The 27,895-nt window shown below is 33.4% G+C and overlaps 2 protein-coding genes across 3 annotated transcripts in view; both read right to left on the reverse strand.

Moving 5' to 3' along the window:
• LOC138336282 (ubiquitin carboxyl-terminal hydrolase 15-like) lies at positions 1-27,742 on the reverse strand. Of its 2 annotated transcripts, XM_069285709.1 has the most exons (23): positions 27,590-27,742; positions 26,737-26,864; positions 16,149-16,258; positions 15,394-15,538; positions 14,971-15,116; positions 14,533-14,588; positions 14,096-14,137; positions 13,244-13,427; positions 12,214-12,387; positions 11,724-11,882; positions 10,983-11,207; positions 10,629-10,712; positions 9,929-10,023; positions 8,788-8,856; positions 8,175-8,303; positions 7,066-7,241; positions 6,266-6,451; positions 5,771-5,841; positions 5,325-5,440; positions 4,756-4,905; positions 4,280-4,383; positions 3,901-3,989; positions 1-3,525 (listed from the first exon to the last, which is right to left on the reverse strand). In XM_069285709.1, exons 1-23 carry the CDS (start codon positions 27,706-27,708, stop codon positions 3,379-3,381), a joined length of 2,904 nt encoding a protein of 967 aa, XP_069141810.1. In that variant the 5' UTR covers positions 27,709-27,742; the 3' UTR covers positions 1-3,378. The 2 variants fall into 2 exon arrangements, with proteins under 2 accessions (XP_069141810.1, XP_069141811.1); XM_069285710.1 differs by lacking the exon at positions 14,096-14,137.
• LOC138336283 (glucose-6-phosphate 1-dehydrogenase-like) overlaps positions 1-27,895 on the reverse strand; it is a 104,620-nt gene that overhangs the window by 11,000 nt on the left and 65,725 nt on the right. The gene's annotated exons all lie outside the window — the stretch shown is intronic.

The following is a 27,895-nucleotide window of genomic DNA, read 5'->3' on the forward strand; positions in this document are numbered from 1 at the left end:
CATGTTCATAAATAATTTATTTGTAATTAAAATTTTACAACTTACTTTAGAACTACACCATACGTAAAGTGGATACAGAAAATCACATATTATCATGGCCAGTAATTAGTTCACATTTGTAAAGGGTTCAAATGAGTTCAAGGAAATCTAGTACTACAAATCACACTCGTCGACATATCATAAATATGTATATTCTGTATTAACAGACATATCTGCTAATGTCAGTAGGTATCAATAGTTATGTCGCATGTTTGTGAGCATGGTCATTTTTTTCAAGGAATACCTACTCCAAAGAGCTGATAACTCAGTAATTTGCTTCAGAATTCAATGAAGTTTGTTTAGTTGAACCTCATCAATATATGTATCTCACACATGTAAAAGTATTTTTGAAGTTTCTGGTAAATTTTGAGCCGTCCTCATTCAAGTACTCGGATAACTCAAAAGTTTTAGCACAGTTAAGTCAATTTTACTTTAATAATACTTGGGATAACATCAAGACAATGAGCTTGTTTTTATAGTAAAAATTAGAACCAGTCATATATCAATCAATCAGATGCTTGTACAAATATCTTAGACCTTATATATTCTAATATCCACATAATGTATCCACTCTGCAATGTGTTTGTCTGTCTTTCTCTAACATGTACTTAGTACACAAAAATACCAAACAAGATATTACAGAATGAACGCAACCAAATTGAGGAAGATGAGTAAGTTTCATTAATCGGCAGTTATATAACTACTATTGTGAAAATGAAAATGAAACATTGAAATTCTAAATATTACAATTCATTTACCAAATCAAAAGATTTCACACAGCATACGGTCAGCCAAATAATAGTCTACCTGGATACACTCAACACAAATACAACCTCTGGTCAAAGGTCAAAGAGCAAAGGTGTTTAACTTTTCCTAATCCTAGTGATCTTGCAAGCACATTTTTACAAGAACTATTTAATCTAAACTAGAATAAAAACTAAATTTTCCTTCAAACTTGTCTTTCATATGAAATAAAAAGTTGGTTTTTTTAATCATCAAATGACCAATTCTAACAAATATCAGAAAATAATCACAGCATTTATGATATAAATATGTTAAACTTTCATAACAATAGCCAAATCATTCAAGCAACTTGACAACACAGACAACTATTATCCACTTTCAGACATACAGTACATGGAACATCTGCATTAACCATCATACCTTTAATTTATGTTTAACATAAAGACACCTTCAAAGAGTCGCACAATCGTTTCTAAGACATACCAAGAATGAAACAAACAAAAGCAGTCAGAAGAATGTTACTATCAAATCATTATTTAAATCACACAATTTAATTCAACACATGAACACAGTTTCAAGTTTATGACCAGCTTCTACATCAGTTTACAAAGATCAAACTTCTGTCTGTAAAAATTGTCTATACAAACTTGGGCCATTTTTGTTTATTCAGAACAACTGGTTCGACCATTTGTTAAGTCATTATTTCAAGTATAAATCCTGGCGGACCTGCAGTTTTTGATACAGGCCTGTGAGGGCTTTGTTATTGCTCATCTGAAAACAATTTAAAATCACCAGGTGTCTTTTAATTCATAAATGAATAACTAAATCCAACCAGTCAAACCGCATAATTGAAAACGGCCAAAGTGTCAATGTCTAAGGATATATTCTTATACCGTATGTGTAGGTCCTGAGTCTGAATCTGAGTGCTAAGGATCAAATTCCGTCATCTAAGGTAAAATGAAATGCAATAAATAATTGTCACATCATTATATTTGGTCTGCAAAAGTTTGAGAATTTGAATGTATCACAACTGTATCTGTGTTATCTGCCTACAAACATCACTGACACATCCTTATTATTGTAAATAATTGATCTCAATGTAGTCAACAAATGATAGTTTTTTTCATAAATGAATTTAGTTTATAAAGCTTAAATACAAGCTGTATAAATATAATATATATATGTACCAAGTTCCCATTGTTTGCTAGACGATTATATGAAGTTCAGTATAGTGTATATATATACACACTTAAAAAAAATCTTGATTTCTATTTTAACGTTCTTGACTTCTATCATACAGAAAATCAATTTAAAATTCATATTTTTTGGGTCTCAATAAAACTGAAAAGCGTCTTTGCTTATAAATGTGGAGTAGAGTATGGCAAAGAAACACTCTTATTTTAATTTGAAAGAATTTTGATACAAAGTTAGACCCTTAAACTAGTACCACATATGCAATACATTGTTTATTCAGATATATTTACAGAAAACCAACATATTTACAAAGTACACTATTTTACAATAAACACTTCTAAGTGATGTTTCTTTTGTACAACTACGGGACAGTATAACTGCCTTAAATCTAGTACATTACAAATACATATCTATGCTCTTAGAGCACAGTCAGGTCGAGCAACAGTCAGGTCCTAAGTTACATAGGACAGAGAGGATCCAGTAATGTAGGACTCACGTGAGCCAAGATAGGACAGAGAGGATCCAGTAAAGTAGGACTCACGTGAGCCAAGATAGGACAGAGAGGATCCAGTAATGTAGGACTCACGTGAGCCAAGATAGGACAGAGAGGATCCAGTAAAGTAGGACTCACGTGAGCCAAGATAGGACTTGTCACATGTTCTGGACCACAAGTCATATAAATAGGATAGAAATTGTCCTTTCTTCTTTATTGCAGCTGGCACGTTTGGCTTTCAAGTTGAATATTCTGGAGAATATCCATTTTTAAAAGCAATGCTACAACACAACATACAACTACGACCTGCTGATGGGGTAATTTACTTGTTTGACTAAACCAGTCTCCTGCCCCCTTTTTTGACATTTGTAACATTTGAGCATTGACTTGTGGTTTTTGCTGTGTGGTCTCCTAAGCACTAATTAAATAAATAAATTCTATGGCAAATCACTTGTCTTTCTGTATTGATAATTAATGAGTAATCAGTAAGTAGGAATTTTTCTCTGTTTAATTTGATAGGCGTTACAATTCAATTACCGAAGGAAGAAAATTAAATTGGCCTTCAAAACTTATATTACTAGTTATCATAAAGAACCTGAGAGGGAAACCTATGAAACTACCTGTAATTCCACACACAGGTAACACACAAACGAGCTTTACGGAGAACAAAGCACAACTGTGTATCTTTCAGTGCTCGTTCTCTACCAAGTCTATTTGAAACAAGTACCATCCACTTCATTGAAGTAAATCACAATTTCCAGAATCCTCTAGCATGTAGTGCTCTTTGTTCGTATTGAATCGATAAAACTACAAACATCAAACGAATCCTTTTATCACATTTTATGTCACATCCTTGTCAAGGTCAATTGTCACATCTCAAGGTTAAATCCTCTATGTGCAGCTAAACCCTACGTGGTTTCCATTTCCTCGTCACTCATACTGTTAGAACTACCGTTCTCCATGGCCCCACCAGCGGCGTGGCAATTCTGTTTACATTTCAATTGTTTAGTTCTAGTCCCCTGCTTTTGATATACAAGCACATAGGCAGCCTTTGACTGAAGAAGAAAGTTCAATATATATTTTATAATGGTGTAAAAAAACGAAAACTAGTAGTATTTCATTTTAACCTATTTCATAGATTCAAATACATGTATATAAATAAATATTTTGTTCAAAACGATTAAGAAATGTCATGTACACTTTTTCTATGAAAGTTATTTTATTAGTTAAGATGCAATGGCTACTAGCTTGACCGTAAACTCCAAGCTTTATATAATCATAAGGTATTGGAATTTGTTTGGTGTCTGACCATTATTTTTCTTGGTCTTTTTTGATAGAAATTCTCCCTAAAGGGTAAACGTCATGTAAAACTTTACTATTAAATTGGAGTTCTTCAGTAATGGAGATAGAAAAGTAAGCCGATTTCTTACCGTGACATCTTCCTCTGATGCCGATGACACACTTGAGTCGTCATAGTAATGCCATTCGTCGTCCTCCATATGTTTTCCGTAGGCAGTGTCTGTAACAGGATGAAAGTGCATGGTCAGACCCAGATTTCTTGAAACAAAAGTGCAGACTGAAGTTGTTCTCCTTATGTAACTTATACAAAAAATTTTGACTTAAGTCGGTTTTTGACTTAAGTTTGTTTCAAGAAATCAGGACCAGAAAATCTCTTGTTTATAGCTCAAGAAAAGGATGTAAAATACATGTGACAATTAATTATGCATAAAGTTAAAATGAGACCTCTATAATGCTTTATACATTATTGCATACCAGGACTTTTTTTCGAATTGAAAGTTTGATACTCACAGTGACCTCCCCCTAAACCGCCATAGTGGTTGGTGACGGCTATAAGGTCATAGGTCACGGCTCCGTGTTCTTTGTTGATCAAGTACTTCTTCAGATTCAGCCCTCTGTAACAGACAAGTTTATTTATGCTTAATGTCTGGAATCAGGTGTAGGAGATGGTGGAAAGCTGGAGCATCCAGGGAAAAACCACAGATCTACAGTCAGTACCAACAAACTGCCTAACATCAATTATAAAAGCCACTTGGTCGATGTGGCTACAAAAGCAGAAGGTTTCATAGGGCAAGGAAGTAATGAAAACGCAAAGTTTTAATGATAATTTTGTTTCAGCTTTTCTCACTGACAAAAATTGGCAAAAACAATACTCATAACACTTAACAGTAATAATTTTTTTCGTGAATCAATTGTGATAGAAAAGGTCCACACGCAGGTAATGCTGATACTTACAGGGGGGGTGGGGGGGCTATGCTGTTACTTACTTGTATGGGAACTCAATGAGAGTGTCAATCTTGTCCCGGTAGTAACGGTTGTAGGAGAATCGCTTCAGATGAATGATGAGAACATCAGGCAGTGACCACAAGTCAAACTTCTTAGTGGCCTGCTGATGTTTCTTACACTGGGGACAATACCTTAAATAGATTTTGGCTTCTTTAATAGTTATCAATCTTGTTTTTATTATTTTTTGGTCCTGACCAAACACTGCACTAATTTAAATATTTAAACTCTCTTATAGCCAAGTTTTTATAACACTAGATTAATTTGTAAGTTATTGTTGTCAAACTTACTTCAAGATAACAATATCTGTCTATGGTACGAAAATCGAAATTTTGTGGGCAGCAGATAACTTGCAAGATTCTCAATTTTCATATCACAAACAACCAAAACCTTATCTCATATTAGCAAAGCACACTTAACAGTAACAGACTACATTTAAAATTTCTCATTAATCTGTAACAAAGTACGGATAAATAACTCTCATTTGAGCTATTGTTTAAGATGTATCTTCTCAGCGTGGATAATGACGAGAAATATTGGGAGGAAGATTTACCATAGATCATTTTCGCCGAGTTGTTCGACTCTGGTGAAGAGTTCCAGACAATCATCTAGCTGCAGCACTTGTTTTCTCTGGATCCTCTGTTTCACGGACTCGTGCTGCTCCAGGTCCTACAACAATTTGGCTTTTTTTGTTTCACCCCTAAATATTCATAATGAACAGTTCCTGCCTTTTAATAAGAACAGTCCAAACGTGTCTTCAGGGATGAATGAGCTTATCACTCTGGACAGATTTGGCTTTTTTTGTTTATTAATTCATTCACCCCTAAATATTCATAATGAACTGTTCCTGCTTTTTAATTAGAAGAGTCCAAATGCGTTTTCAGGGATGAATGAGCTTACAGAGTAAGTGAAGATCAAAGGACACAGATTAGAACCAGAAGATTTTGAAGAACTATTGAACAAATTACACCTGGATTACTGACATTGTGGCATGCTTACCTCTGCAGCTTGTTCATCATAAAATTTCTCCTTGGCTAGTGGATGCCAGTCCACTGCTATATGTGTACGGTCTGTAAACATAATGCGAAAAATGTCATAAAGGAATTTAACACAAACTAGAACTGTCATCAGAGTGGACGACTAATACTGCACAAATTTAGTAATAACTGCATTATAGAACCCAATATACCTTACTCAACTCCCCTTTATGTCGAGGCTCTGTGTACCAAATTTTATCAAAATATGTCAAGTAGTTAAGGAGGAGTTCGCCGCACAAAGTTGTGTCCATAGACAGACGGACTACCAAATTCCAGTATACACTCCTCCCTCCCCCCTTAACTTTGTTGCGGATGTTATCAAAATACATGGAATCAAAATATAAGCATATAACTGGACGTGATTCTCCTCAGAAACAAATACTATAACCAGTAATTGGTATTTCTTGTATTATGATCATGAAATGTGACATTTTAAGCTTCTGGAATATGAACTTACTATGAAGACGTAGTGGATTTCCGTCATTTTTTAATTTATGGTCTATTTCTGCACTTCCGTAGGAATTGACCATCCTAAATTTAAACAGCGGTGGTGGCTCCATGCTTTCATCTGTGTTTTCACTGCTTTGTTTTTCCTCTGTTTCTTTACTTCCATTGGCAGCTGAGATTTCCATCTCATTAGCATCTGCAAGGATATAATGTTATCATGTAGTAGGCTGTAAAAAACAACAAAACAAAGGTCTAGGATTCTTCAGCTAGCCCTACAACTCCAGGTCAGTTTTAAGGCCTACCTGTGGCAGTTGTCAGGTAGCGGTCATGGGTCTGAGGTTTTCCTAAGGTTTGGTGTGTTTAGTTTTACATCCTATTAACAGTCAGGGTCATGTAAGGATGTGCCAGATTCGATGGTGGAAGAAAACCAGTGTTTCAAGAGAAAAACCACCAATCAGCGGTCAGTACCAGGCAACTGCCCAACATGGGATTCAAACTCCCAACCAAAAGGTGTGGGTTAATGGTAATAACGTATTCGACCCAATAAGTGCCCATATCCCTTTCAACCTCATTTTCAATTGCCCGGGCATAAATAAAGACAAAAACTAAATAAGTTTACAACAATTTTGTCTTATTAAGCACCTTTTCATTTAAACTCCCTGGGCACTTATTAGGTCAAATACAGTATGTTGAGACAACTTAATAAATAGGCCACCCTGTTCCTGTTTTCCTAAGGCAACTCTGGCAATCTTTCCCCACATATACCTATAAATATGATGTAGCACAACTACAGCTACACCTGTACATTACCTCCGTTGATCTGTTTCTGGTCCACCGCCATCCCGTTCTCCTTCACTGGTTCCTCATTACTAATCACATCTTTCTCGCCATTCTCCTTTCCATCACTACTGTCCGTCATTTGGCCATCCTGTTCATTCACTTCCTTCCACCAACACCCTGCATTCTCAGGAACCTTCACGTACCGCCTGTACAATCATCACGTAAATATTATAGAAATGTATAAAGAGACATATGCAATAATATCGAGCCATATGCCATAATATAGAGACACATGCCTTAATATGGAGCCATATGCCATAACATCGAGGCATATGCCATAACATGGAGACATATGCCATATTATAGAGACATATGCCATAATATGGAGCCATATGCTATAATATGGAGACGTATGCCTTAATATGGAGACATATGTCACAATATGGAGATATAAGCCATTATATGGAGACATATGCCTTAATATTGAGACATATGCCATAATATGGAGACATATGTCATAATATGGAGACATATGCCATAATATGGAGACATATGCTATAATATGTGAGTTGTCTTTGGAGAATAACTAGGGTTCAAATCTTTTGTCAGTACAGAAAACAATTAGCATCAGATGTGTAACAGATGTAGGAGAATGAAATGCTCTTTTTCAAAATGGTAATGTGACCGTGAACAAAATGCTTTTGAGTCTAAAATAAAGATGAAGAATTGGAACCGGAAAAGTATCCAGAAAGCAAAACTTTAGTTAAATCTATATCTGACATGTATCTGACCATAAGACAACTACATTCTGAAAACCTTTCCATCTTTTTTTTTTTTTTTTTTGCATTCATTCAGTGTGAAACAAGCCCAGCAATCCTGAGGCAAACAAGATTTTCACTCTTCTAAGAAGAAAAGCCTTCTCAGAAGATCTTTAATCTTATAGAAGTAACAGCTTCAAGAAGCAGAAGAGCTTACAAATCAAATGATCGGAAGTTTTATTCTAGAAGTAGAAGAGGGCAAAGCGAGTATGGCTCAGGTGTAGATGTTTTACTGGAATCATCCAAATCAAAGTGATATCTTAATCCATGAGATCAGAATGACAAATTCTACAGACCTGTACAGAGACATGCTATACTTACGAGACTCTCTGTAGCAGCTGGTTGTAGAGGATTTGATAGGTACATTCCCGTCGTGGGACGGGGAGAAGTAGGGGCTGGCCGAACAGTTGGTATGTCGACATCTGGTAATTAGAGTACTGGTTTTTCACTCTACAAATGATGTAAAAGTCACAATTAACTAAAATGGCATTGCCTACATTTATCAAGCCGGAACAGACCAGAAGCCAAGACATGATATTGGTGACAATATACCCCACTCATTTCATGGCATGGGAGTAAAACTTGCAGCTCTGAATTTGGATCATAATGAGGTGAAAACGGTATAAAGCTAGTACATTAATAATCCAAAATAAAAGGCCAAAATAAATTCAAAGTAAAATCAAATCATTTCTATGGAATATATATTCAGCCACTATAGGGCCTTCTTCAGTCTGAAATAACAATAACAAATTTTGATCAGGTCATTTTTAATAGAAGACATTTCTTGGATGGCTATCAATAAAGAATTCTTCACTTAACTTTTATTCTCTTAACTCTTTTTTTTGTGTTATTACCACATAGATAAAACTGATTGTTTGATTTGTATAAGGGGAAGAACAATGTGTTGTCTGTCGATGTATGCGACAAAACTTACCTCTTCTCTCTCATATAGATAGGCACAATGACAGTATCGGGGTCATCCCACGCAACTGGTACCTCATACCTGTAAAAATATATACATCCTCCTCTGAATGATTAAACTGATGGTCGACAGATACCAGCATAATTGTCAACTTTTCGAAATTTCCATAGGGGTAATTTCACATGTTTAAACTTTTAACCTCAAGAAAGTCTACTTAGTAACCCCCTATGAAGAAATTAAATTATTAAGTTGATTTTTGCATATTTTGACCTGTTCTTTCTGATGGTATAGTCAGATTTTTGACATTTTGGACTTGCTAAAATGGCCTAAAATGGGGGTTCAAAATCGGGTGTATCCCTCCAAAATAGGGAGGGTTTGTAAGTATGTACTTGTCGATATATAACCTAATCAAGAGTCGTGCAAATAAACCAGAGATAAGTTGAACAATAAGAGGAGTGTTGAAAAGGGGCAAACTATTTTTTTTATTACAATAACATTACTGCAGAAAAACAATCTAATATCAAAACTTTGTATAAAACACATTACATACTAGATACATATCAGTACACTGATTGTTTATCTTATTAAACTGACAGATTTCAATTACTAAAATAATGTAAATCACACTTTGAAGGTCAAAATTGAAGTAATTTATCTTCAGTATATCGGGTTTATAACAGGACAACATTATTATGAAACTCCTGAAGAGATGCATTACATCTTGACGTACAATCATAACGTAATTACATACATCGTCATGTCTGATAACCTCCAAACTTTTAATACATTGAATAATGAAATTATTAGATACCAATTTCATTTTCTATCTCATCCTAGGGTAAAGACAAGCTACACGAGATCTTTGCACATGCTTAATAATTGTATGACGTCACGACAACAGTATCATGACGTCGCAGTAAAGGTATTATAACATCACAACAACAATGAAATGATGTCACAAAGACAGCGACTCATTGAGGTCACGTCATCCTCGCTTACGTAAGTGACACAAAATGGTGCACAGGGTAAGAGAAAAAGAATCATTCACTCTCTTTGGGGTGAGACAGGACATCTCAACCCTCGAGATAAGATTCTCCTGTTTCAACCCAAAGGGGGTGAAAGATTCTATTAGTCTTATTCTCGCCATACTTACACAAATATGTCATCTCTGTCTAATATATTGTTTAGTGTGTCGTCATGAGAGAAAATTTTGTGGAATCGGTGACTATATACATCAGTAACGGCCATCTGGAAAAAAAACAAAAATAATATATTAAATGGAGACTGTATGGTGCTAAACAAACAATATTCTCATTTGTTTAGACATTAGAGAAATCTTGTAACAAGGTAGATATATATTAAATACAAAAGCCGCTCTTCTAAAGTTAAAGTACTTTGGTCAAGGAGAAGGTTTTTACAAATAGTTCACCGTCAATAGGTGTTAAAGACCACAGGGACAATCCTATACCAAAATCCAAATGTCATAAGGGATTTTATTTGGTCAATCTAAATTACATATTATATTTATAACAGGGTGCAGGACTTTATATTAAATTTAATCACTGCCTCTGCCTGGGATTGAACTCCGGGCCTATGGATTACTAGTCTGATGCTCAACCGAGAATTTTTTTCTATTAGAGCGGTATATTGCAGCTAGTATTGACCAGGGTTACATATTTGCAAAGCTTTATTTGAAATATTAATTTCATTTTCAGAAGAAAGAATATCAAATATCATTAAATGCCTGACAAACAATGGTGAAAAGTCTTTTCCTCGTTTTTTATTTTTTTACCAAAAACATCTTTTGGGATAGATTCTGCATTTTCAGAATCAATATGACACACTTTTCTTACCTTGTCTGGCTCAATCTGAACATGATTTGACAGGGCATTGCATAAATCTGACACAGTTCCCATTTTTGGCACGGTTAATTTAAACTGAAAAGAATAAAAGACATTTCCACACAACCATAAAAATAATTTACAATAATATTTCATTCAAGGTTAAATTCACAATATCTTGAGAAATGAAAAACATGTGAAGGACTTCCAAGTTATCCACCAGAAGGATGAAACAATCGAACATTTCAAATTTAATTTTCTTCAGAAAGCCTTTGAGAAACTGTTCAATTATTAGCGACTAAAAAATTATCAAATCATCTGCCCAAAACCTGTGAACATGACCGCATTTATTCTCTAGCTACAGACCTGCACAGGCTTTTTCTGGGGACTAATTGGTACCCAGAACACTTCCAACTGTCGCTCCTTTTTGATTGGCAGGGGTAACGAGAGGTAACAGAAGGGGTCAAAAGTCACAGAAATTTTAGCACACTCAGGACAGTGCACAGTGGACTTTAAAAGTCCATGAAAAGTATCTACTATCACAGAATCGTTCCTCTTCCTGTAATTCTCCCAGGATTCCTTTGCCACTTCCTGTAAAATTAATATATAGATATTATTCAGGAGAATATTTTTTTGAATAATTTTTTTTCTGATAAACACATTTCAAGGATCTTCAACCTGCATTGAAGTATGTCTACTTTCCTGTGAGAGTAGGGTAGTGACTTAAATTTAATATCCATGGAAACTATGGCATTCATTCACATTAATGAATTTTACTGACATTTAAATCATAGATTTTTTTTTTGCTACTTATGATACAACAAATAAAACCTTTGTGAGTCTTATTACTGAAGTAATTATACTATTCAGCATTTTAATAAGATGCTACATTTTTATATAATGTGCACTGATTTCCTTAAACAGACACAACACCAAAACTACCAAAAGATCCCCTAAAGCAACCATACTCTACAGATCCCTTAAAGACAACCATACTCTACATTTAAGTGAATATTCTGCACGAAGAAGCAGACATTAATACTCTTGTTTATCTGTACCGTACTGGTATACAAATTATGTTCTTCGGTAAATTTCAATGTCATTTACCTTATCTGGTCGGTTGTCGGTATCTTTCATTTCTATATAGGGTTTTTGACGGATCCTATTGAGATCCTCATGAAGTCCGTCCAGCAGAAAGGCCATCAACTCCTGGGAATCCTGCTGTTGGAAACCAGAGAACTGCGGCGCAAATCGGCCAACGGCATACTGCAAAATCGGAAACGATGTCATAAACAGAACTGTGGCACAAATCAAACATCGTCATACTGTAAAATCGGAAATGATGTTATAAACAAACTCAATATCATGATCATATTTCTGACAACCAAGAAGTAAAACTAAACATTTATCAAAGTATTTTTGCATGTCAAAATTTCTGTTATATTCACATAAAGCAAAACTATCTAATTTCAACAAAGCTTCACTTTCTGCAAATGAAAATATGTATTTTTTGTTTGTTTGATTAATTCAAAGATAAAGTTTTCCTTGACCAAGTCAAAACACATTGAAATTGTATAACATTGACTATTCAAATCACCTTGAAGTTCCTTGGAGCTGTATAGCTGTACTTGCCCGACCAGAGTGTCTTGACAAGTTCAGCAAACGACCGTGCAATCTCACCCTTCATACCAAGAGGGTTGTCCTCATTGACCTCGTTCACCCACTCATCATTGAGGAAATACTGGGTGAGCATAGGCACATTGCTCATGCACTGAAAAAAATAAGGATGTATTTTTTTTTTTTTTTTACATATCATTATGATTTTTCTGAAAATGTTATTTAAAGTGAACAGTCGGGCAAGGATGGCTAAAGTCGGTAAAAATGGTGTGAATGTATCCAGTATAATTTCTTATGAAATGGAAAAATAAAATCTCTCGTCAAAATCTGTCTGCGTACGAAGAAATTAATTTAAAGTATGGAAATTCTAAACCGTCCTCCCGGCTCACTATGTCCGTGGTTACATTTCCACGCAGCCTCGCTTTCAATGCTTTCAACTTTTCTTTACTTCAATGGTCAGAACTGGGAAACGTAAGCAGAACTTGACCGTCGTATTAATATGTGAGAACTTTTGGAAGGCCAATGAACGCATTTAGACTGGTTTTCTTTGCCAGACTATTCACTTTAATGATACTGTGTTAACATGGTGATACAGACCTATTTCCCTGCTTTTTACTACTGTCTTAAATCCATGTTTATCTAGAGTTAGCACATACTAATTCAGATGGCATGAATAATTTTTTATAGGTTGGAACTAGGTGAATTTCATGATTTAATGTATAATATAACTATCCGGCCTACAGAATCAGCAAAAACATATTTAACTTTTTTTTTCATTGTACTGTAAAATGGGAATAATTCATGTACCATGTGATACCAAATAACGTTTTTGCGGGATTAGTATCTTCAGTGATTATGGAAAGTTAATTCTTTGTAATCTTCCCACTGAAATGACGTTAGCGCGGGATGTCATCTTTTGACGTCATTTCATCACCATTAGAAACAATAGTCCAGCATAAACGTTATTAGGTAACATATAGTACGTTAATTATTCCCATTACACAGCTTACCTGTAGAGCAGAGTTCATGAAGCAGGTGTTGCCCAGGTTAGCTAGTCCACACAGCCCCGGGGTGGCGTGTCCCCGCCCTGGCTCGTAGCTGCTGCTACTACTACTGTTGTAGTAGCTGTTGTAAGATGTACCGCCACTATATCCAGAACTGGAGTCATGGCTTGAACTACCGATACTGTTGGACCTATCAACAAATCAATAAATCTTCTTCGTACACAGAAATATTATACCCACTATCTAATGCAGTGAAAATAACATAATTTCCACCATGTTTGTTCATAAAAGAATATAAAAATTGAAATTTTCGTTAAACTTTTAAAGATGCTCCACCGCCGACAGAGCATAAATGACATTCATCATTTGAACAATAATTGGTGTTTAATCATGTATATATCTGTCTTATTAACACAAAAAAATAATATAAGATAATTTATTTCGCCTTTGGTGCATGTGCAACCAGTACTTCACACTCCATATAGGATATAGTGCCACGGATTTTTTTCGGGATGCAATTAATTATTTTTTATATCTTTAATTTGAAGTAAAATTAGGAGCTCAAACTTTTCAATGGTAGTAATGGTGTAAAGTAAGTAACTTTTGTAACTAAAGATAAATACTAAATCGTCTGCTCCTGTTTTTGATAGTGAAAAAATAATATTTGTCAGCGGTGGAGAATCTTTAATTGCAATTTTCTCAGACTTGCTGGAATAGTGAAATTTTCATACTTGTTGGAATAGCCTTCTAAATGGAACAAAATTGTACTACAAAGGTATCAATTGAAATGCAAGAACTGTATAATGAAGTATTTATTTTTCTGTTTAATAGTGATTAAAACTGTAAGAAAATTTTTACCTCGAGTTTGTACTAGTTGAAGTTGAAGTGTATGTATTGGTGCTGAAATGGATAATATCTTACATTTATAAGCATTAAATTCTAATTTTCATAATACATATTATGTAATCTGAATACCAAATTCCTTCAAATGTATAACAAATATGTCTTTTTTTTTATGTTTCTTTGACTCATTCACCCCTGTAGACACAAATGAACTCTTCTAATTCTCAGTCTGGAACAGATCATTATGAAATTTTAGGGGTGTATAAAGTTGAGAGCAAACTAGTTGATAAGCCCACTCTGACACCAGGTATAACACTTAAAATGATTTTGTTTGTTTTGAAATTGATGAGTCATACATTGGTGTTAATCGTGTATATATATGCCTAATTAACACAAAAATAAATTAAAATTACTTATTTTAGCACTTTAAGTTTGATACCGAAGTTATTTACCTTTTAGCTTGTCTCGGCCAAGTCCCATCATCGTTCTTTTCTTCTATTACAATAGTCTGAAAACACAAAACAAACACATATCATGAATATGTAGGTGGTAGCTGTCAGATTTGTGATTGAAACAACATGTTTATGAAGAAAGTTTTCTTAAATCAACATGTTTAGCTAATTTGATACTGTAAACCAATTATTTTCATACACTATGAAGTTTTGCAGGAAAATAGAAATCACCAAAATTAATCGCTGAGAAAAATTGTCAAGTAAAGGTTACACAGTATAACACTATGACTCTAAATCGTGAAAATAAACCATTGTGAAAATTTGTTAGGAATCAAACACAAAATCAGATCGTGGTGAAAAAAGTTACAATTGGTATACAGTATAGTTTAAAGTGTCTGTTTGAAGGATTTCCTTTCCCAAAAAAGCCAACCGTCTTACCTGACCAGTGTAAAGCCCAGCGTCCTGTAACGTGTCTGCGGGCTTGTTCAGGTGCTCATACGTACTGGCCATGTATTTATTCCATAATCTCACTTCTTTCTCCTCAGGGATTTCAAACACATTTCTCATTTCTTTTTCAATTGTTTCTGTAAATAGGAATGTTATCAGACTTCAAACAAAACATTCACAAAATAGCATTATTTTTACAGCCTAGCCAGAAAATTTTTCAAATCATGATTAATTCTCTTATTAAGATATTAAATTGGTATAAAAAATTTGATGTGTACCAAAGAATGACTAGTATAGCTGAGTGCCAAAAATGACTGATTTTACCTGAAGAAGAATAAAAGATCATATTTTTAATAAATGCATTTTTTTTTAATTATTTTATCTTTATTGTATGAAGATTTGCTTGGGACTAACCTATAGTGGCTACTCGACTAAATTGCTTGGTTATCACAGTTTCCAGGTCAGAGTTGCGACACAGCTTCACATCGAGAAGGTAAACTTCCACCTTAAAGTGTTTAACAAATGTCCCCTGTTCTATGACACCCCTTGATATGGCCTCCTACAGAAATAAGAGAAACATTTAATAACCAAAACATTGGAATATATAACCTGCAATAAACTTTGCATTTTTTTTTTTTTTATAAATATACAGGTAAATATTGTAATATCAAAATTTTAATACCTGATGAAGAGCGAGGTTAATGTACTAATCTTTTAATAGATTCAAAATATACAAGTTACTAAAGAGTTATCTTCAAACTTTGAAAATGTATTTCATTTAATATCAAAATGCATATTCTCACTTTAGATCTGATGTGCACAATATTCAGCGAATACGGGGGCTTCTAGATCCTAAAACAACATGGTAAAGCACAATTTATCGTTGATTAGTCCCACCATCCGGTGATTATGAAGTCACCATTTGACATGATTTTAGGAATGTCATAATCATGAGAAGGTGAAACTAAACTAAGGTAAATCGTACTTTACTCACGTTGTTCTGGGATCTCGAAACTCCTATATTAAAGTTCCCATCACATGCAAAAATATATACCTGGGCCCCTAATAAGAGCTCCAACATACTGTATATTCTAACATACATTTACTGTTAAATACATTTTACGATACAACTTTACTCACACTATAAAGGTATAGTGATATCTACTAACCTGGTCCTTGGCTAAACCATACCAAGTCATCATCTTATCCCAGGCTTCTTCTGGCAGTAACATGTAATCCAGCTCTTCAATCAGATGATGTTTTAGTCCCCCTTCCTCCTCTACAAATATAAATCATACATTCAGTCCCCCTTCCTCCTCTACAATATAAATCATACATTCAGTCCCCTTCCTCCTCTACAAATATAAATCATACATTCAGTCCCCCTTCCTCCTCTACAATATAAATCATACATTCAGTCCCCCTTCCTCCTCTACAAATATAAATCATACATTCAGTCCCCCTTCCTCCTCTACAAATATAAATCATACATTCAGTCCCCCTTCCTCCTCTACAAATATAAATCATACATTCAGTCCCCCTTCCTCCTCTACAATATAAATCATACATTCAGTCCCCCTTCCCCCTCTACAAATATAAATCATACATTCAGTCCCCCTTCCTCCTCTACAAATATAAATCATACATTCAGTCCCCCTTAGCTTCCTCCTCTACAAATAGAAATCATACATTCAGTCCCCCTTCCTCCTCTACAAATATAAATCATACATTCAGTCCCCCTTCCTCCTCTACAAATATAGATCATACATTCAGTCCCCCTTCCTCCACTACAAATATAAATCATACATTCAGTCCCCCTTCCTCCTCTACAAATATAAATCATACATTCAGTCCCCCTTCCTCCTCTACAAATACAAATCATACATTCAGTCCCCCTTCCCCCTCTACAAATATAAATCATACATTCAGTCCCCCTTCCCCCTCTACAAATATAAATCATACATTCAGTCCCCCTTCCTCCTCTACAAATAGAAATCATACATTCAGTCCCCCTTCCTCCTCTACAAATATAAATCATACATTCAGTCCCCCTTCCTCCTCTACAAATAGAAATCATACATTCAGTTCCCCTTCCTCCTCTACAAATAGAAATCATACATTCAGTCCCCCTTCCTCCTCTACAAATATAAATCATTTATTATAACACTAACCCAGAGTAGTCTATTTTAGTGCTGCGTATTGCAAGGTATGTGATGATACGATACGTATCCGATACAGGGTTCAGGATACGATACGTATCGCAATATTTTGATAGACATTATGAAATAACTTGCAGAAATGAATAATTACATTATCAAATAAAAATCAATAATGATTTCTCGACTTAAGTTTTATCCATTTCCCATGTTCCGTTATTAGATTCAGTAGACAGAGACTTGAAATATGACCTGGAAGTGGCCTTATAGGCCACAGACGCTGACACAAGTTTAGTGTTTTGCTCCTCGTGAGATTCTGCCATTTTGTTATAATACTAACAAACGTTTCGCCGACGTTGACCAAGGGAGATAAACCAATGTTTAATTTTGATTTTTAGGTATCGCGATACTTATAAATTGCATACGATGCATCGATGCACCACCAAGCGATGCAATTGATGCATCAGTGAATCGTTACACCTCTAGTCTTTTTTACACAGTACTTGCTACATCTCATTCCGTAGAGACACCTTTTTTCCATTCCTGTTTCCACATTACACAGTTATCTCCCTTGCGGGTAGGTATTCATTGTTACTTCATTATTTTGTGGGCACAATTCACGCCAATTTCTCAGAAAAGTATGACGTTACACTTGCAAACACATGACGTCACAATCAATACCTATCCGCAAGGGAACATAACTCTGTAATATGCAAATACAGAATAGAGACTTTGGAAGACATCTTCAGAAGAGTAAATCAGTCAGTCAAATTAAGAAACTAACCAAAATAACATAATTAATCAGTCAATTAATTAACAGAACATGCATCATACAAGTTATTTTGCCATAATTAATTGATACATTAGGCATCACAAATTTCAAAAGTCATCCTTTCCAAAATGATTACTAAATATTTTTACCTGTAATTTGATAAACCCAGACCTAATCTTTGATGAAAATTCAAAAAGGCAACTTTAAAATTGTATAGTAATTTAAAACTTTTCTATCTTCAAGCATAGTGTATGTGTTCAAAACATGTTATGCAAATAAAATCAATTGCATTTAATCTACCTGTTACCCTGGTATTAACTTGTTTACCAACAAATTAAAGGATCGCCGGTAAAATAATAACTAATAAGTGGTTAAAAGTTGATATCAAATCTTTATTTCATCATGCTCAATTATCATTAAGGATGTATTAAGTTAGTATAAAGATATAGCTGCAGGGCAAGATAAATACATTGACAATTATTTTTCCTCTATTAGTCTTTTGCCCCCTATTTATGAAAATCAATATAATACTTCTACAATAATTACATTCCATTGACTAGTTTTATTCTTCTTTAATACTCTGACACTTCTTATAAATTCTACCTGGTGTTCATAAACTGTTTCTATAATATAAGGGGTTAGTAATCTCCAAATGCCATTTTGAGGCCTGCCAATATGGGATAAATTAAAACCTTTACAAATTAATTATATTATTAAACTTCTAATTAGACAGCAAAAATTGATTTTTTTAATTTTTGCCACATAAATAAATTGTTATATATATGAAATCAAATATATAAAAGACTTAAAGATGCTCCACCGCCGACAGAGCATAAATGGTATTCATCATTTGAACAATAATTTGTGTTTAATCGTATATGTTTATGCCTAATTAACACAAAAAAATTTATTTCGCCTTTGGCGCATGTGCAATCAGTACTTCATTTCATATAAATATAGTGCCACGGAATTTTTTCGGGATGCAATTAATTATTTTTCATATTTTAAACTTGAAGTAAAATTAGAAGCTCAAACTTTTCAATGGTGGTAAAGGTGTAAAGTAAGTAACTTTTGTAACAGAAGAAAAATACTAAATCGTTTGCTCCTATTTTTTATAGTGAAAATATACCATTTGTCAGCGGTGGAGCATCTTTAAATAATCAAATATTTCTATTATTTCCTCCAGATACTAGTTTAAATTTTTAAAACAATAAACAAAATAATCAAATATTTCTATTATTTCCTCCAGATACTAGTTTAAGTTTTAAAACAATAAACAAACAAGATTGACTGAGAAGTTTTTGGTATATATGCAGAATGAACTTCCAGCTCCATATGCCATTTGATATAATTAACCATTGGTAATATTAAAACAATTGTTTCAAAATGTTGCACACTATTACCATGTTTTTCTGCTCATCTTTTTTATTGCATAATTTCTATATTTTTTTCCAATATATGCCAAGAAATCAAACAATTTCTTTGTTTTATAATTGAATATATACTTTGTACCCAAATACCTCTTATCCAGTTAGTCAAGAGAAGTAAATAGTTAATCTTAATCCATAGGTTATCGGTACATATATACACATAGATTTCAAATCCCTATAGGCACTTTGCCAGAATATAAGAATATGCTGACAATTTTAAATGATGTTCTTTTACTTGTATTTAGAGTATAAAAAGTTACATTATTGTGGTTTATATAGGTTTTGGATTGCAAATTTCAATAGACAGTCATTTATTTCTCTGGTTTAAAAACAGGGCTTTTTGACTTGGGAGTTTCAAGCCATGTCAAGTGAAATTGGCAGTCTTATAAGCATGTTGTCATACCGTTATTACTCAAGGGAAATCATGTGTATCAGCATATGATTCTTGACATGTTACATCATTTTATAGACACATAAACTGTAAATAGAAAGTATTAATTGGAAAATTTTTACCACAGATTTGGAGAAAATTATGGCTATCTTCAATTGGGAATGGGCCCTATATCACACCCAGGCGGCCAAATGCAATACAGAACGTTAACAAATATTTTCCATATTTTTAATAATAAGTGGTTCTAATTCAACAGTAGTTAGCGTAAGTAATGACTACAGTTCCCAACTTCAAAAATTATGAAATTGCAACTTTATATGGAATAAACCAAAATTAAAATATATAGATTTATATGTCTGAAAACATATTGTCTGGAGAAGCAGAGCTCGAGGAACTGTTTTCTTATATGCTGATTGCTCTTCGGAGCATCTCAAAAAAAAATATTCTTTCCATCATTTAATTCAGTAATTTATAATTGGTACACTTAAGCTTCAGGGGCTTTTGGTGGCTACAGCGTCACCAACCCTCATCTTCTGGACCTCTGTTTAGGGTATTTAGGTTAACCATTGTAAGTCTAGCCTTGATTTTAAAAACTCCAACCACTGGGTCACAAGTTTAATCAAAGTACTGAAAGTACTAAATGGCTCGGTCTCAATGATTGGAGGATATATTTCTAAAGTCAACATTTTTTGGACAATAAGAAATAAAGTTTGCTAGTGTTCCTTCCAGTTTGGACTTTTGAGGATTCCTTGGACACCAAGGTGTTAAATAAGAAACATGTACTAAACTCTTAGGAGCCCATTCTAATATTTCCTATGGTCTTATATGCCAACTGACTTTATAGCATCTTAAACCTTTTCCTTGTTAATTTGATGTCAATTAAAATGTCCATTCTCAATTGCTATTCTCATTAAGTTTCCTGGGACCAAAGTATCAGTTAACAAGTATTGTTTTGCAGCAGAGACAGACAAGAGGCATATTTTTCTATGCCAAAATGTCTTAAATATAGAATATGTCAGTCCTCAAGAAGACTTATCAATATAGTCATACCATTTCTGAATAAACTGGTCAATTGGTCTACTTTTAACAAGTTTTTGTAATTAGTCTTTTGTAAAACAGCAAGTTGATTGATATATCCAAACATGATTTAAACTAGCTCTGATAAAATATCTTAACCATCTTACAGCCATTTAAACAAGAGCTGTCGGAGAACAGCAAATCTCGCCTATTCAGAAGAAGTTGTTGTTCAAGTATTTACTATTTAAACATGGAAATATGACAAATTAACAGACTAAAAAAAACCTAAAGGGCCCCAAATTGGTTGTATTATCACGTTCAGCATCCATACACATTAGGAAAATAAAATCATAAACATTTATGATGACTTAAGCTTAAACAATAGACAAAATAGAAACTTGCTCAAAAACTTTAACGTGAAATATGACAAATTAACAGACTCAAAAAACCCCTAAAGGGCCCCAAATTGGTTGAATTATCACGTTCAGCATCCATACACATTAGGAAAATAAAATCAGAAACATTTATGATTATTTAAGCTTAAACAATTGACGAAACAGAAGCTTGCTCAAAAACTTTAACGTGAAATGGGACGCCAACGCTGACGCCGACGCCGACGCCGGGGTGACAACATTAGCTCCCCCTATTCTTCGAATAGGCGAGCTAAAAACGTCTGGTCTATTTTCATGTTAAGTATACATTATGCCAAAAAGTAATCATTCTACATTTTATTCCAATATCAATTGGGTATCTTGTTAGCTCGCCATAAACCATGAATTGTTTTATACACTTTTTTAACTTGAGGAAATTACAAATGATTTTTTTCTACAATATTTGTATTTTCAAATCCCCTTACTTCTGATGAGTATAATAAAACTGGCATTACAAGTGACTAAAATATTTTCAGTTTAAAATCAACAGGAAGGGATACATTCCTTTGTTTCTTAAAAATAGTAGACACTGATTTAATTGTTTGTTCAGCAGTTTTTTCCTTTTCTTTAAAAAACGCTACCATTAATGTTAAAAAATATACATAGATATGTATACCCTTCTTATCAAAATAATTCTATATCCCATAACGTAAACTGGTGTTGTTGGGCCAATTTACGTTTTGAGAATATTACAACTTTTATCTTTCTGATATATTAGATTATAATTTCCATATAATGCAATGTAATGCAATATTATTCAAATCCGTTTAACATTTGTTGTAGAACAGTGTCATCGTCATATAAAATGATAAAAGTTTGGGATACATTTCAATATTATCTGTAAATAATTTGTCAATAGTTGTCAGACAATTAACATTCTTTTTCCGCCAGATAAGATTCCAAGTCATCAAGGTATATTGAAAATAGGAAAGGAGATATAAATAAGGTACCATACTGTGCATGTATATGTTCAATGTAAATTAACAATGTAAGCTGATCTTGCAGAATTGCCTTACAGCGTTTATAATAAATGCAGTTGTCCTCATTGCATTGGATATAATTGATTTAAGGCAGTTCATGTGGCGACCGAAAAAGGTAAAATCACCATTTTCAGAGTGATCAGAGAAGATTGATAGTCAAGGAGGGAAAACATAAGACAACCTGTGTTATGCAAATTAATATCTAATTTATTTTGAATAAAGTATGCCGAAGATGATGATAAGTGTATTATTAACAATAATCTTAATATGTTTTCTAAAAATATTAACAACTAATGTCATATTGTGTTATAAATTTAATGTTTTATTTATTCTTTTTATTTCAAGCATGTAGATGTCATAGAAAATAAACAAATACCAAGTATATGCATATTAAAGTAAAATTCACAAATCACAACACTAATGTGTATTGTATATATGGAATGAAGATGATGATGGTAATTATTTGGATCAAATATGTTTACAACATTAAATGTATTATATACATGGAATTTGAATATGATGATAGTAATTATTTTCATATCAAAAACTATTACAGTATTAAGCTACCACAGTTGAAAAATGTTTTCTCTTTCATAACACTTGTGCTTCACACTATTTTTTACTCCTGGACTCGGGTTCAATATTGGAAATGTTATACTCTGCATGTAGACATTCTGTAAAACATAAGTAAAAACATTAATATGTATTAACCAGATGTAAATTCCACGAAAAGGCTAATATCATATAAATTAAACATTTTTTTTTAAATAACACAATACCAGTTTTAGAGTAAATATTATTGAAAAATTATCACTTCTTGTTGATCTTTAGTCCTTCCTGTTCTTTGGAGTTTTTTGTCTCTTTCATAAATTGATTGATAATACAGACAGTTGAAATTATTATGTATCTGCTTAATGTGCACCCACAGAAGTATATAAGTATAAGCATATGCAATGTGTGCGATGGGCACGGTGGATAAGTTTATTTTTGCGCGAGGGTTAGTAAAAAGTTCAAAGAAAAACATCTAGTGATTGATTCATACTCAAACGATGTAACTCGCACTAAAATACCTGTGATCGTTGTAGGCTTTTTGTGTGATTGCATTCTGCTATGGGGTGTATCATCTGAACGCCAACATTTTGGATTTAGCTGTAGGGTAGTTTGGTGTGTCAGGGGCTTTATAGTCTTTTTCCTAAAGGCTGACCCCATTGGGTCCACAGTTATATATACCTGGATAGAATTAAAAAAAAGTTTTTTTATATAAACACACTTTTTTTTGTGTTGATACTATCATCTAAGTGTATATTGAGATTATATTTTCATTTCATATAATGTGTTCATTTTTTATATCAGATACATACTTATACATAAGTTATATGTTTCTGTTTAATATCTATTGTAAATATAAGCAATAGAATCTATGAGAATGAAACTTTAAAATTAAATTACACCAATGATTTTTATTTTATAGTAATTTTAAAGATTTCCTTTGGATATATCTAAAAATCTCTGGTATAAATCTCATTAGATTTTCAATAGATTGATACTAAAATCAAGCAAAATTCTTTGAAACTTATTTCACATGGAAGTAACTTTACCATTCAGTAATATCAAAGAAAAAATCCAAAAAGGAATTATCCAGTTTTCAACTTAGTGTAACACTAATTTGATTAAAAGTTTGAAATTATATAAGCCTTTTGCCTGTTGAAAAGTGATATATTTCCACAAGGTCTTCCATATATGTCTGTTAAGTGACCTTATATACATATTATAGTACATGTACATGTAACATCTGCGTTAATAACCTACCAAAGAGTAAGTGAATTTATGTCAAATATGATTTCCAAATTTTACTTGTACTTGACTGACCTTTTTAAGTTAACAGAACATACAATATATTTTGAAAGTTGCATTAGGAATGCATCATTTATCATAATTATATAATTTTCCTGCTTTCTTATCCTAAGATGGTATTTCTAGATCAGCGTGATGTTACATTATAATGTAAATGTACATGTACATTTGTATATCATTATAGCAAAAGAGCACCCAATAATTAAACTGTTGTCCGTTAACAGTGCAGTAAAATTATATATTTTTGTGAATGTTAGAAATAACATATAAATTTCTTTCCTATGGTTGAATTTCGGTCAAACATTGTTACTAGATACAAATTGGTATATGTACACTATAATCTTTAAACAGAAAAAATTTAGAAAACTGTTAATTTGGTATTCTGAGCACTAAAAGTTTGCAACATTTTGAGAATTACAAGACCTTCAACATATGGACTTGAAATAATTTTGCCAGTATTGCAACATTAACATCTATATTGTGTATTAAAATGAATATGGTTAAGACCCTAAGTAACAGTCTTCAATCTCATTTCATTTAGTATTTTTACATTATTAAGTGACTTCTAAAAATATTTTGTATCAAAAATACATATAGAGCATTAAACCCCAATGATATATTTATTACCAATGTTTATAAAACATCATAATGTGTGTTTGTGTCCGCTTCAATAGATTACCAAATTAAACTATAATCAACAGGTCAAAATTTCCGACAATATTAATTTAAACTTTTGTGATATTGTTTTTCTCCACTCATTTTCTAACCAAATACTTCACGGTGTACGTCTATGCGATAAGAGAAATCATTGCGCACAACTATGCACGGTCACAAGAAATGAAAGTTGGCTAAGAATGTAGCCCTACTGGAACTCCTATGTCAAAACAGAATACTGTTACATTAGAATATACACTGATCAAGAAACCTGTTTTTCTGATAAAATTGAGATATGATTTGTAAAAAAATATTTCACCTGGAACTCAAAATGCATCGTTCTTAATAATCCACATGTAGCTCCATATTAATTCTTAGCAATATTAAAGCACTGATTATCAATGATTTATAATTTTACGTTGTATATAATACGGAATATATTGAAGGAATTTTTATCCAAAAACCCACCAATGTTACCTATGATACTGATTGAAATACAGGTAAATCTCAAGTGACTTTACAGGTGAAAATAAAGACAGCTTATATGAAACAGTATTATAATTGCCTTCCGATTGTTTCCTAAAACAACACCTACCTGTTGTTGATAAATATGTTGGCGTTAAGAGAACACCCCTTTGTAAGACTGTGCCAGGTGGGTAGAGATTAGTTGCCGCTCGAGTGATTCACACAATGCAAGTGAGAATCGGGAGTATGTTTATGTAAGTTTTAATTACTAATCTCTGATGATTGTTGATAAAATATAACTCAGGATAATTGCTAAACATTTAACCGTTTCTCCACGTTTGTTGTAGATTGAAACAGCTTTTTAAGTGCCGTTCTACGCGAAGAATTATGAAAAAGAAATCGGCATTTTCATCTATTTACAAATGAAGTAGTCCAAAAAAATCTCACTTCGAGTTATACGAACATTTTATGTATGATTTTTGTCATTCGGACCAAAAATACTTCGTTATAATTACGTATTGTTTACTGAATACGTTATATATATTATCAGGAACGTCAAGCTCCTGTAGGCGCTACATGTGATGAAAGTGGCTAAAATGTTTTTTAGTGACAACCTCTATTACGTGCTTTAATATGTTATAATATAATCTGATAATGTATACCATGTGCTTATTAAAAATTGATCGATAATTATGGATGTGGGTAAATCTTCATACCTTATTAACTGCCGTAAGTTGGAAGATTACGCCAGCTTGGTCATTTAGAAAATGTTCACTCGTCTCTCACGCGCTATTTGATCAGTTTTACAAAGTTTATCCTTAAATTTTCTTAGAGTTGTCTTTCTTCCATTGTGGATTTACACGTACATTGTGGGGCATTAAGCCAACGCCGTGATAAACAAATCTCCATTTCGTCCTGAGATTTTATTTGCTCCCGAACTAATACTGATTCAAATTTACAAAAATTCATTATTGTAAAAATTTTGATGTTTGAGGTGAAACATTGATTTCATTTTTTTCCGTTGCGGGATAATTGTCACTAGTAGGGACAAAACGCGTGGGGCGAAGCGAAGCATTTTCGGGACCGAAACGTCTTTCATGCATTGTTAAAAACATTTTCGGGACGGAAAGTCTAAATACATTGTAAACAAATTCAAGTGAAAATTTTCCAACCTAAGATCATTTGGATAGTGTATATGGTAAGGATATGAAAGCAGTTATCTTACTTCTCCTATTTTTTCAACATTTAACAGATACGCTTATTTCTCAGTAACTTTCATATTCAAAATTTGCTATTTAAAATTCCCGGTAAAATCAAAGTTGTTGAATACACTGCCGTTAGGAGCGCTAGTATCTGCGAGCAAGTTCTAAGCCAATCATATTGAGGAAATTGACTGAAAGAGAATTTTGCAACCACGATCACAATGGCGAGGTGATCCTCGCCAAAAACTATAAGGGAATCCATGCATGTGGGAGAGTTTCAAGGTTCTGACCATATCATTATTCGATGGTTTTACTCCTAGGTCACATTCACGTTCAAAACCAGGCATGTCCTAAACAAATATGGTTCTAAAGAGGGTGTAAAGCAAATCATTTGATGTAATTTACCTTTGAGAAGTGGGGTATTGTCCATTGGCCCGGGGTGAGCATTCTGCTCTCCCACACTGAAGGAATCCCAGCTGTCGTACCCAACATACTTCTTCCACTGTTTGTACCATTTAGTATCCAACAAATACCTGTAAACAGAGGGAGCGACAATATGGATACTTTTATCTGTCTTTAAGAATGAAATAAATGGCAAACATTGTAACACATTCAAATACAACATACCTGAACTTTCTTCAACAAATCTTAAATGTACAGTGATTTTTTTACTCAATAATTTCAGGGGCATGTACCTTTTCAATTGTGAAAACAATACATTGCATCTTTCTTGAAGCGTGTATATTTTAATGACTTTTTCTTTATTTTGGAAAATATTAACATAAAATTTGGGAAATACAGCAAAATTTCAGGCGACAATTATGATCACACACAAATTTCAGACATTTTATTGGGAGATAAGCATGGTAGTCTTCTACCAGAAACATATCTTAAGACTATTTAATTATCTGCACGTAAGCTGCATAAGTGATTCGGAGGGTATTTTTCTGCTTCTTCACTAAAGCACATGTGGTGTCACTCTTTAAACATTTTAAGTTTCCGATTCATTTAATCGAAAACTTTTAAAGTTTTAACTCACAATATTTCAATTACTGTGTTTGTATCTCATGTTGAAAAGAATTGCCTTGAGGATGGGCGCAGTTGTAATTACACACGGAAATGATGAGTAGGCTGTATGTGATTTCACCACAACATTTGACACTTTGCATTACACTAAGTCAACTCTCGCCGACTTGTTGCAGGTCACGAAGGAGCATAATCTATCATATAAAAATATAGTAGTATGTCAAATACATACCATGTATCTCCTTTCTTAAGAGATTTCTTCATCAGATTAGCGATTTCTGACTTTTGTTTCGCACAATCGGGGATTTTCTCGGTGTCTTCCGACATCTCGACTACACCACCTTCGGCCATTTTAGAAAATGTCTCGAAAAGCAGACCGAAACGAAAATGCAACGGCGGGTTCGATTGGCTGTTGCCGAATGACGTCATTAAAAATGTGACTCACTTCCAGAAATATAAAATAAGTGCAGACGCAACTAATTTTAGCAACCACTGTTTCAGTCAACGATATTCTTCCGTGTATATGACAACACATTTA

This window comes from Argopecten irradians, chromosome 12, assembly GCF_041381155.1.
Source record: "Argopecten irradians isolate NY chromosome 12, Ai_NY, whole genome shotgun sequence".
Lineage (NCBI taxonomy): Eukaryota > Metazoa > Mollusca > Bivalvia > Pectinida > Pectinidae > Argopecten > Argopecten irradians.

What these genes read in the sequence shown, in the direction of transcription:
- LOC138336282 (XM_069285709.1), bottom strand. Translation starts at nt 27,708, where the DNA reads ATGGCCGAAGGTGGTGTAGTCGAGATGTCGGAAGACACCGAGAAAATC. An exon ending in TTCAGATTGAGCCAGACAAG is followed by an intron (nt 10,024 to 10,628) that starts GTAAGAAAAGTG and finishes TTTTTTTTCCAG; the next exon opens with ATGGCCGTTACTGATGTATA. An exon ending in GACAGAGATGACATATTTGT is followed by an intron (nt 8,857 to 9,928) that starts GTAAGTATGGCG and finishes ATATTTTTACAG; the next exon opens with GTATGAGGTACCAGTTGCGT.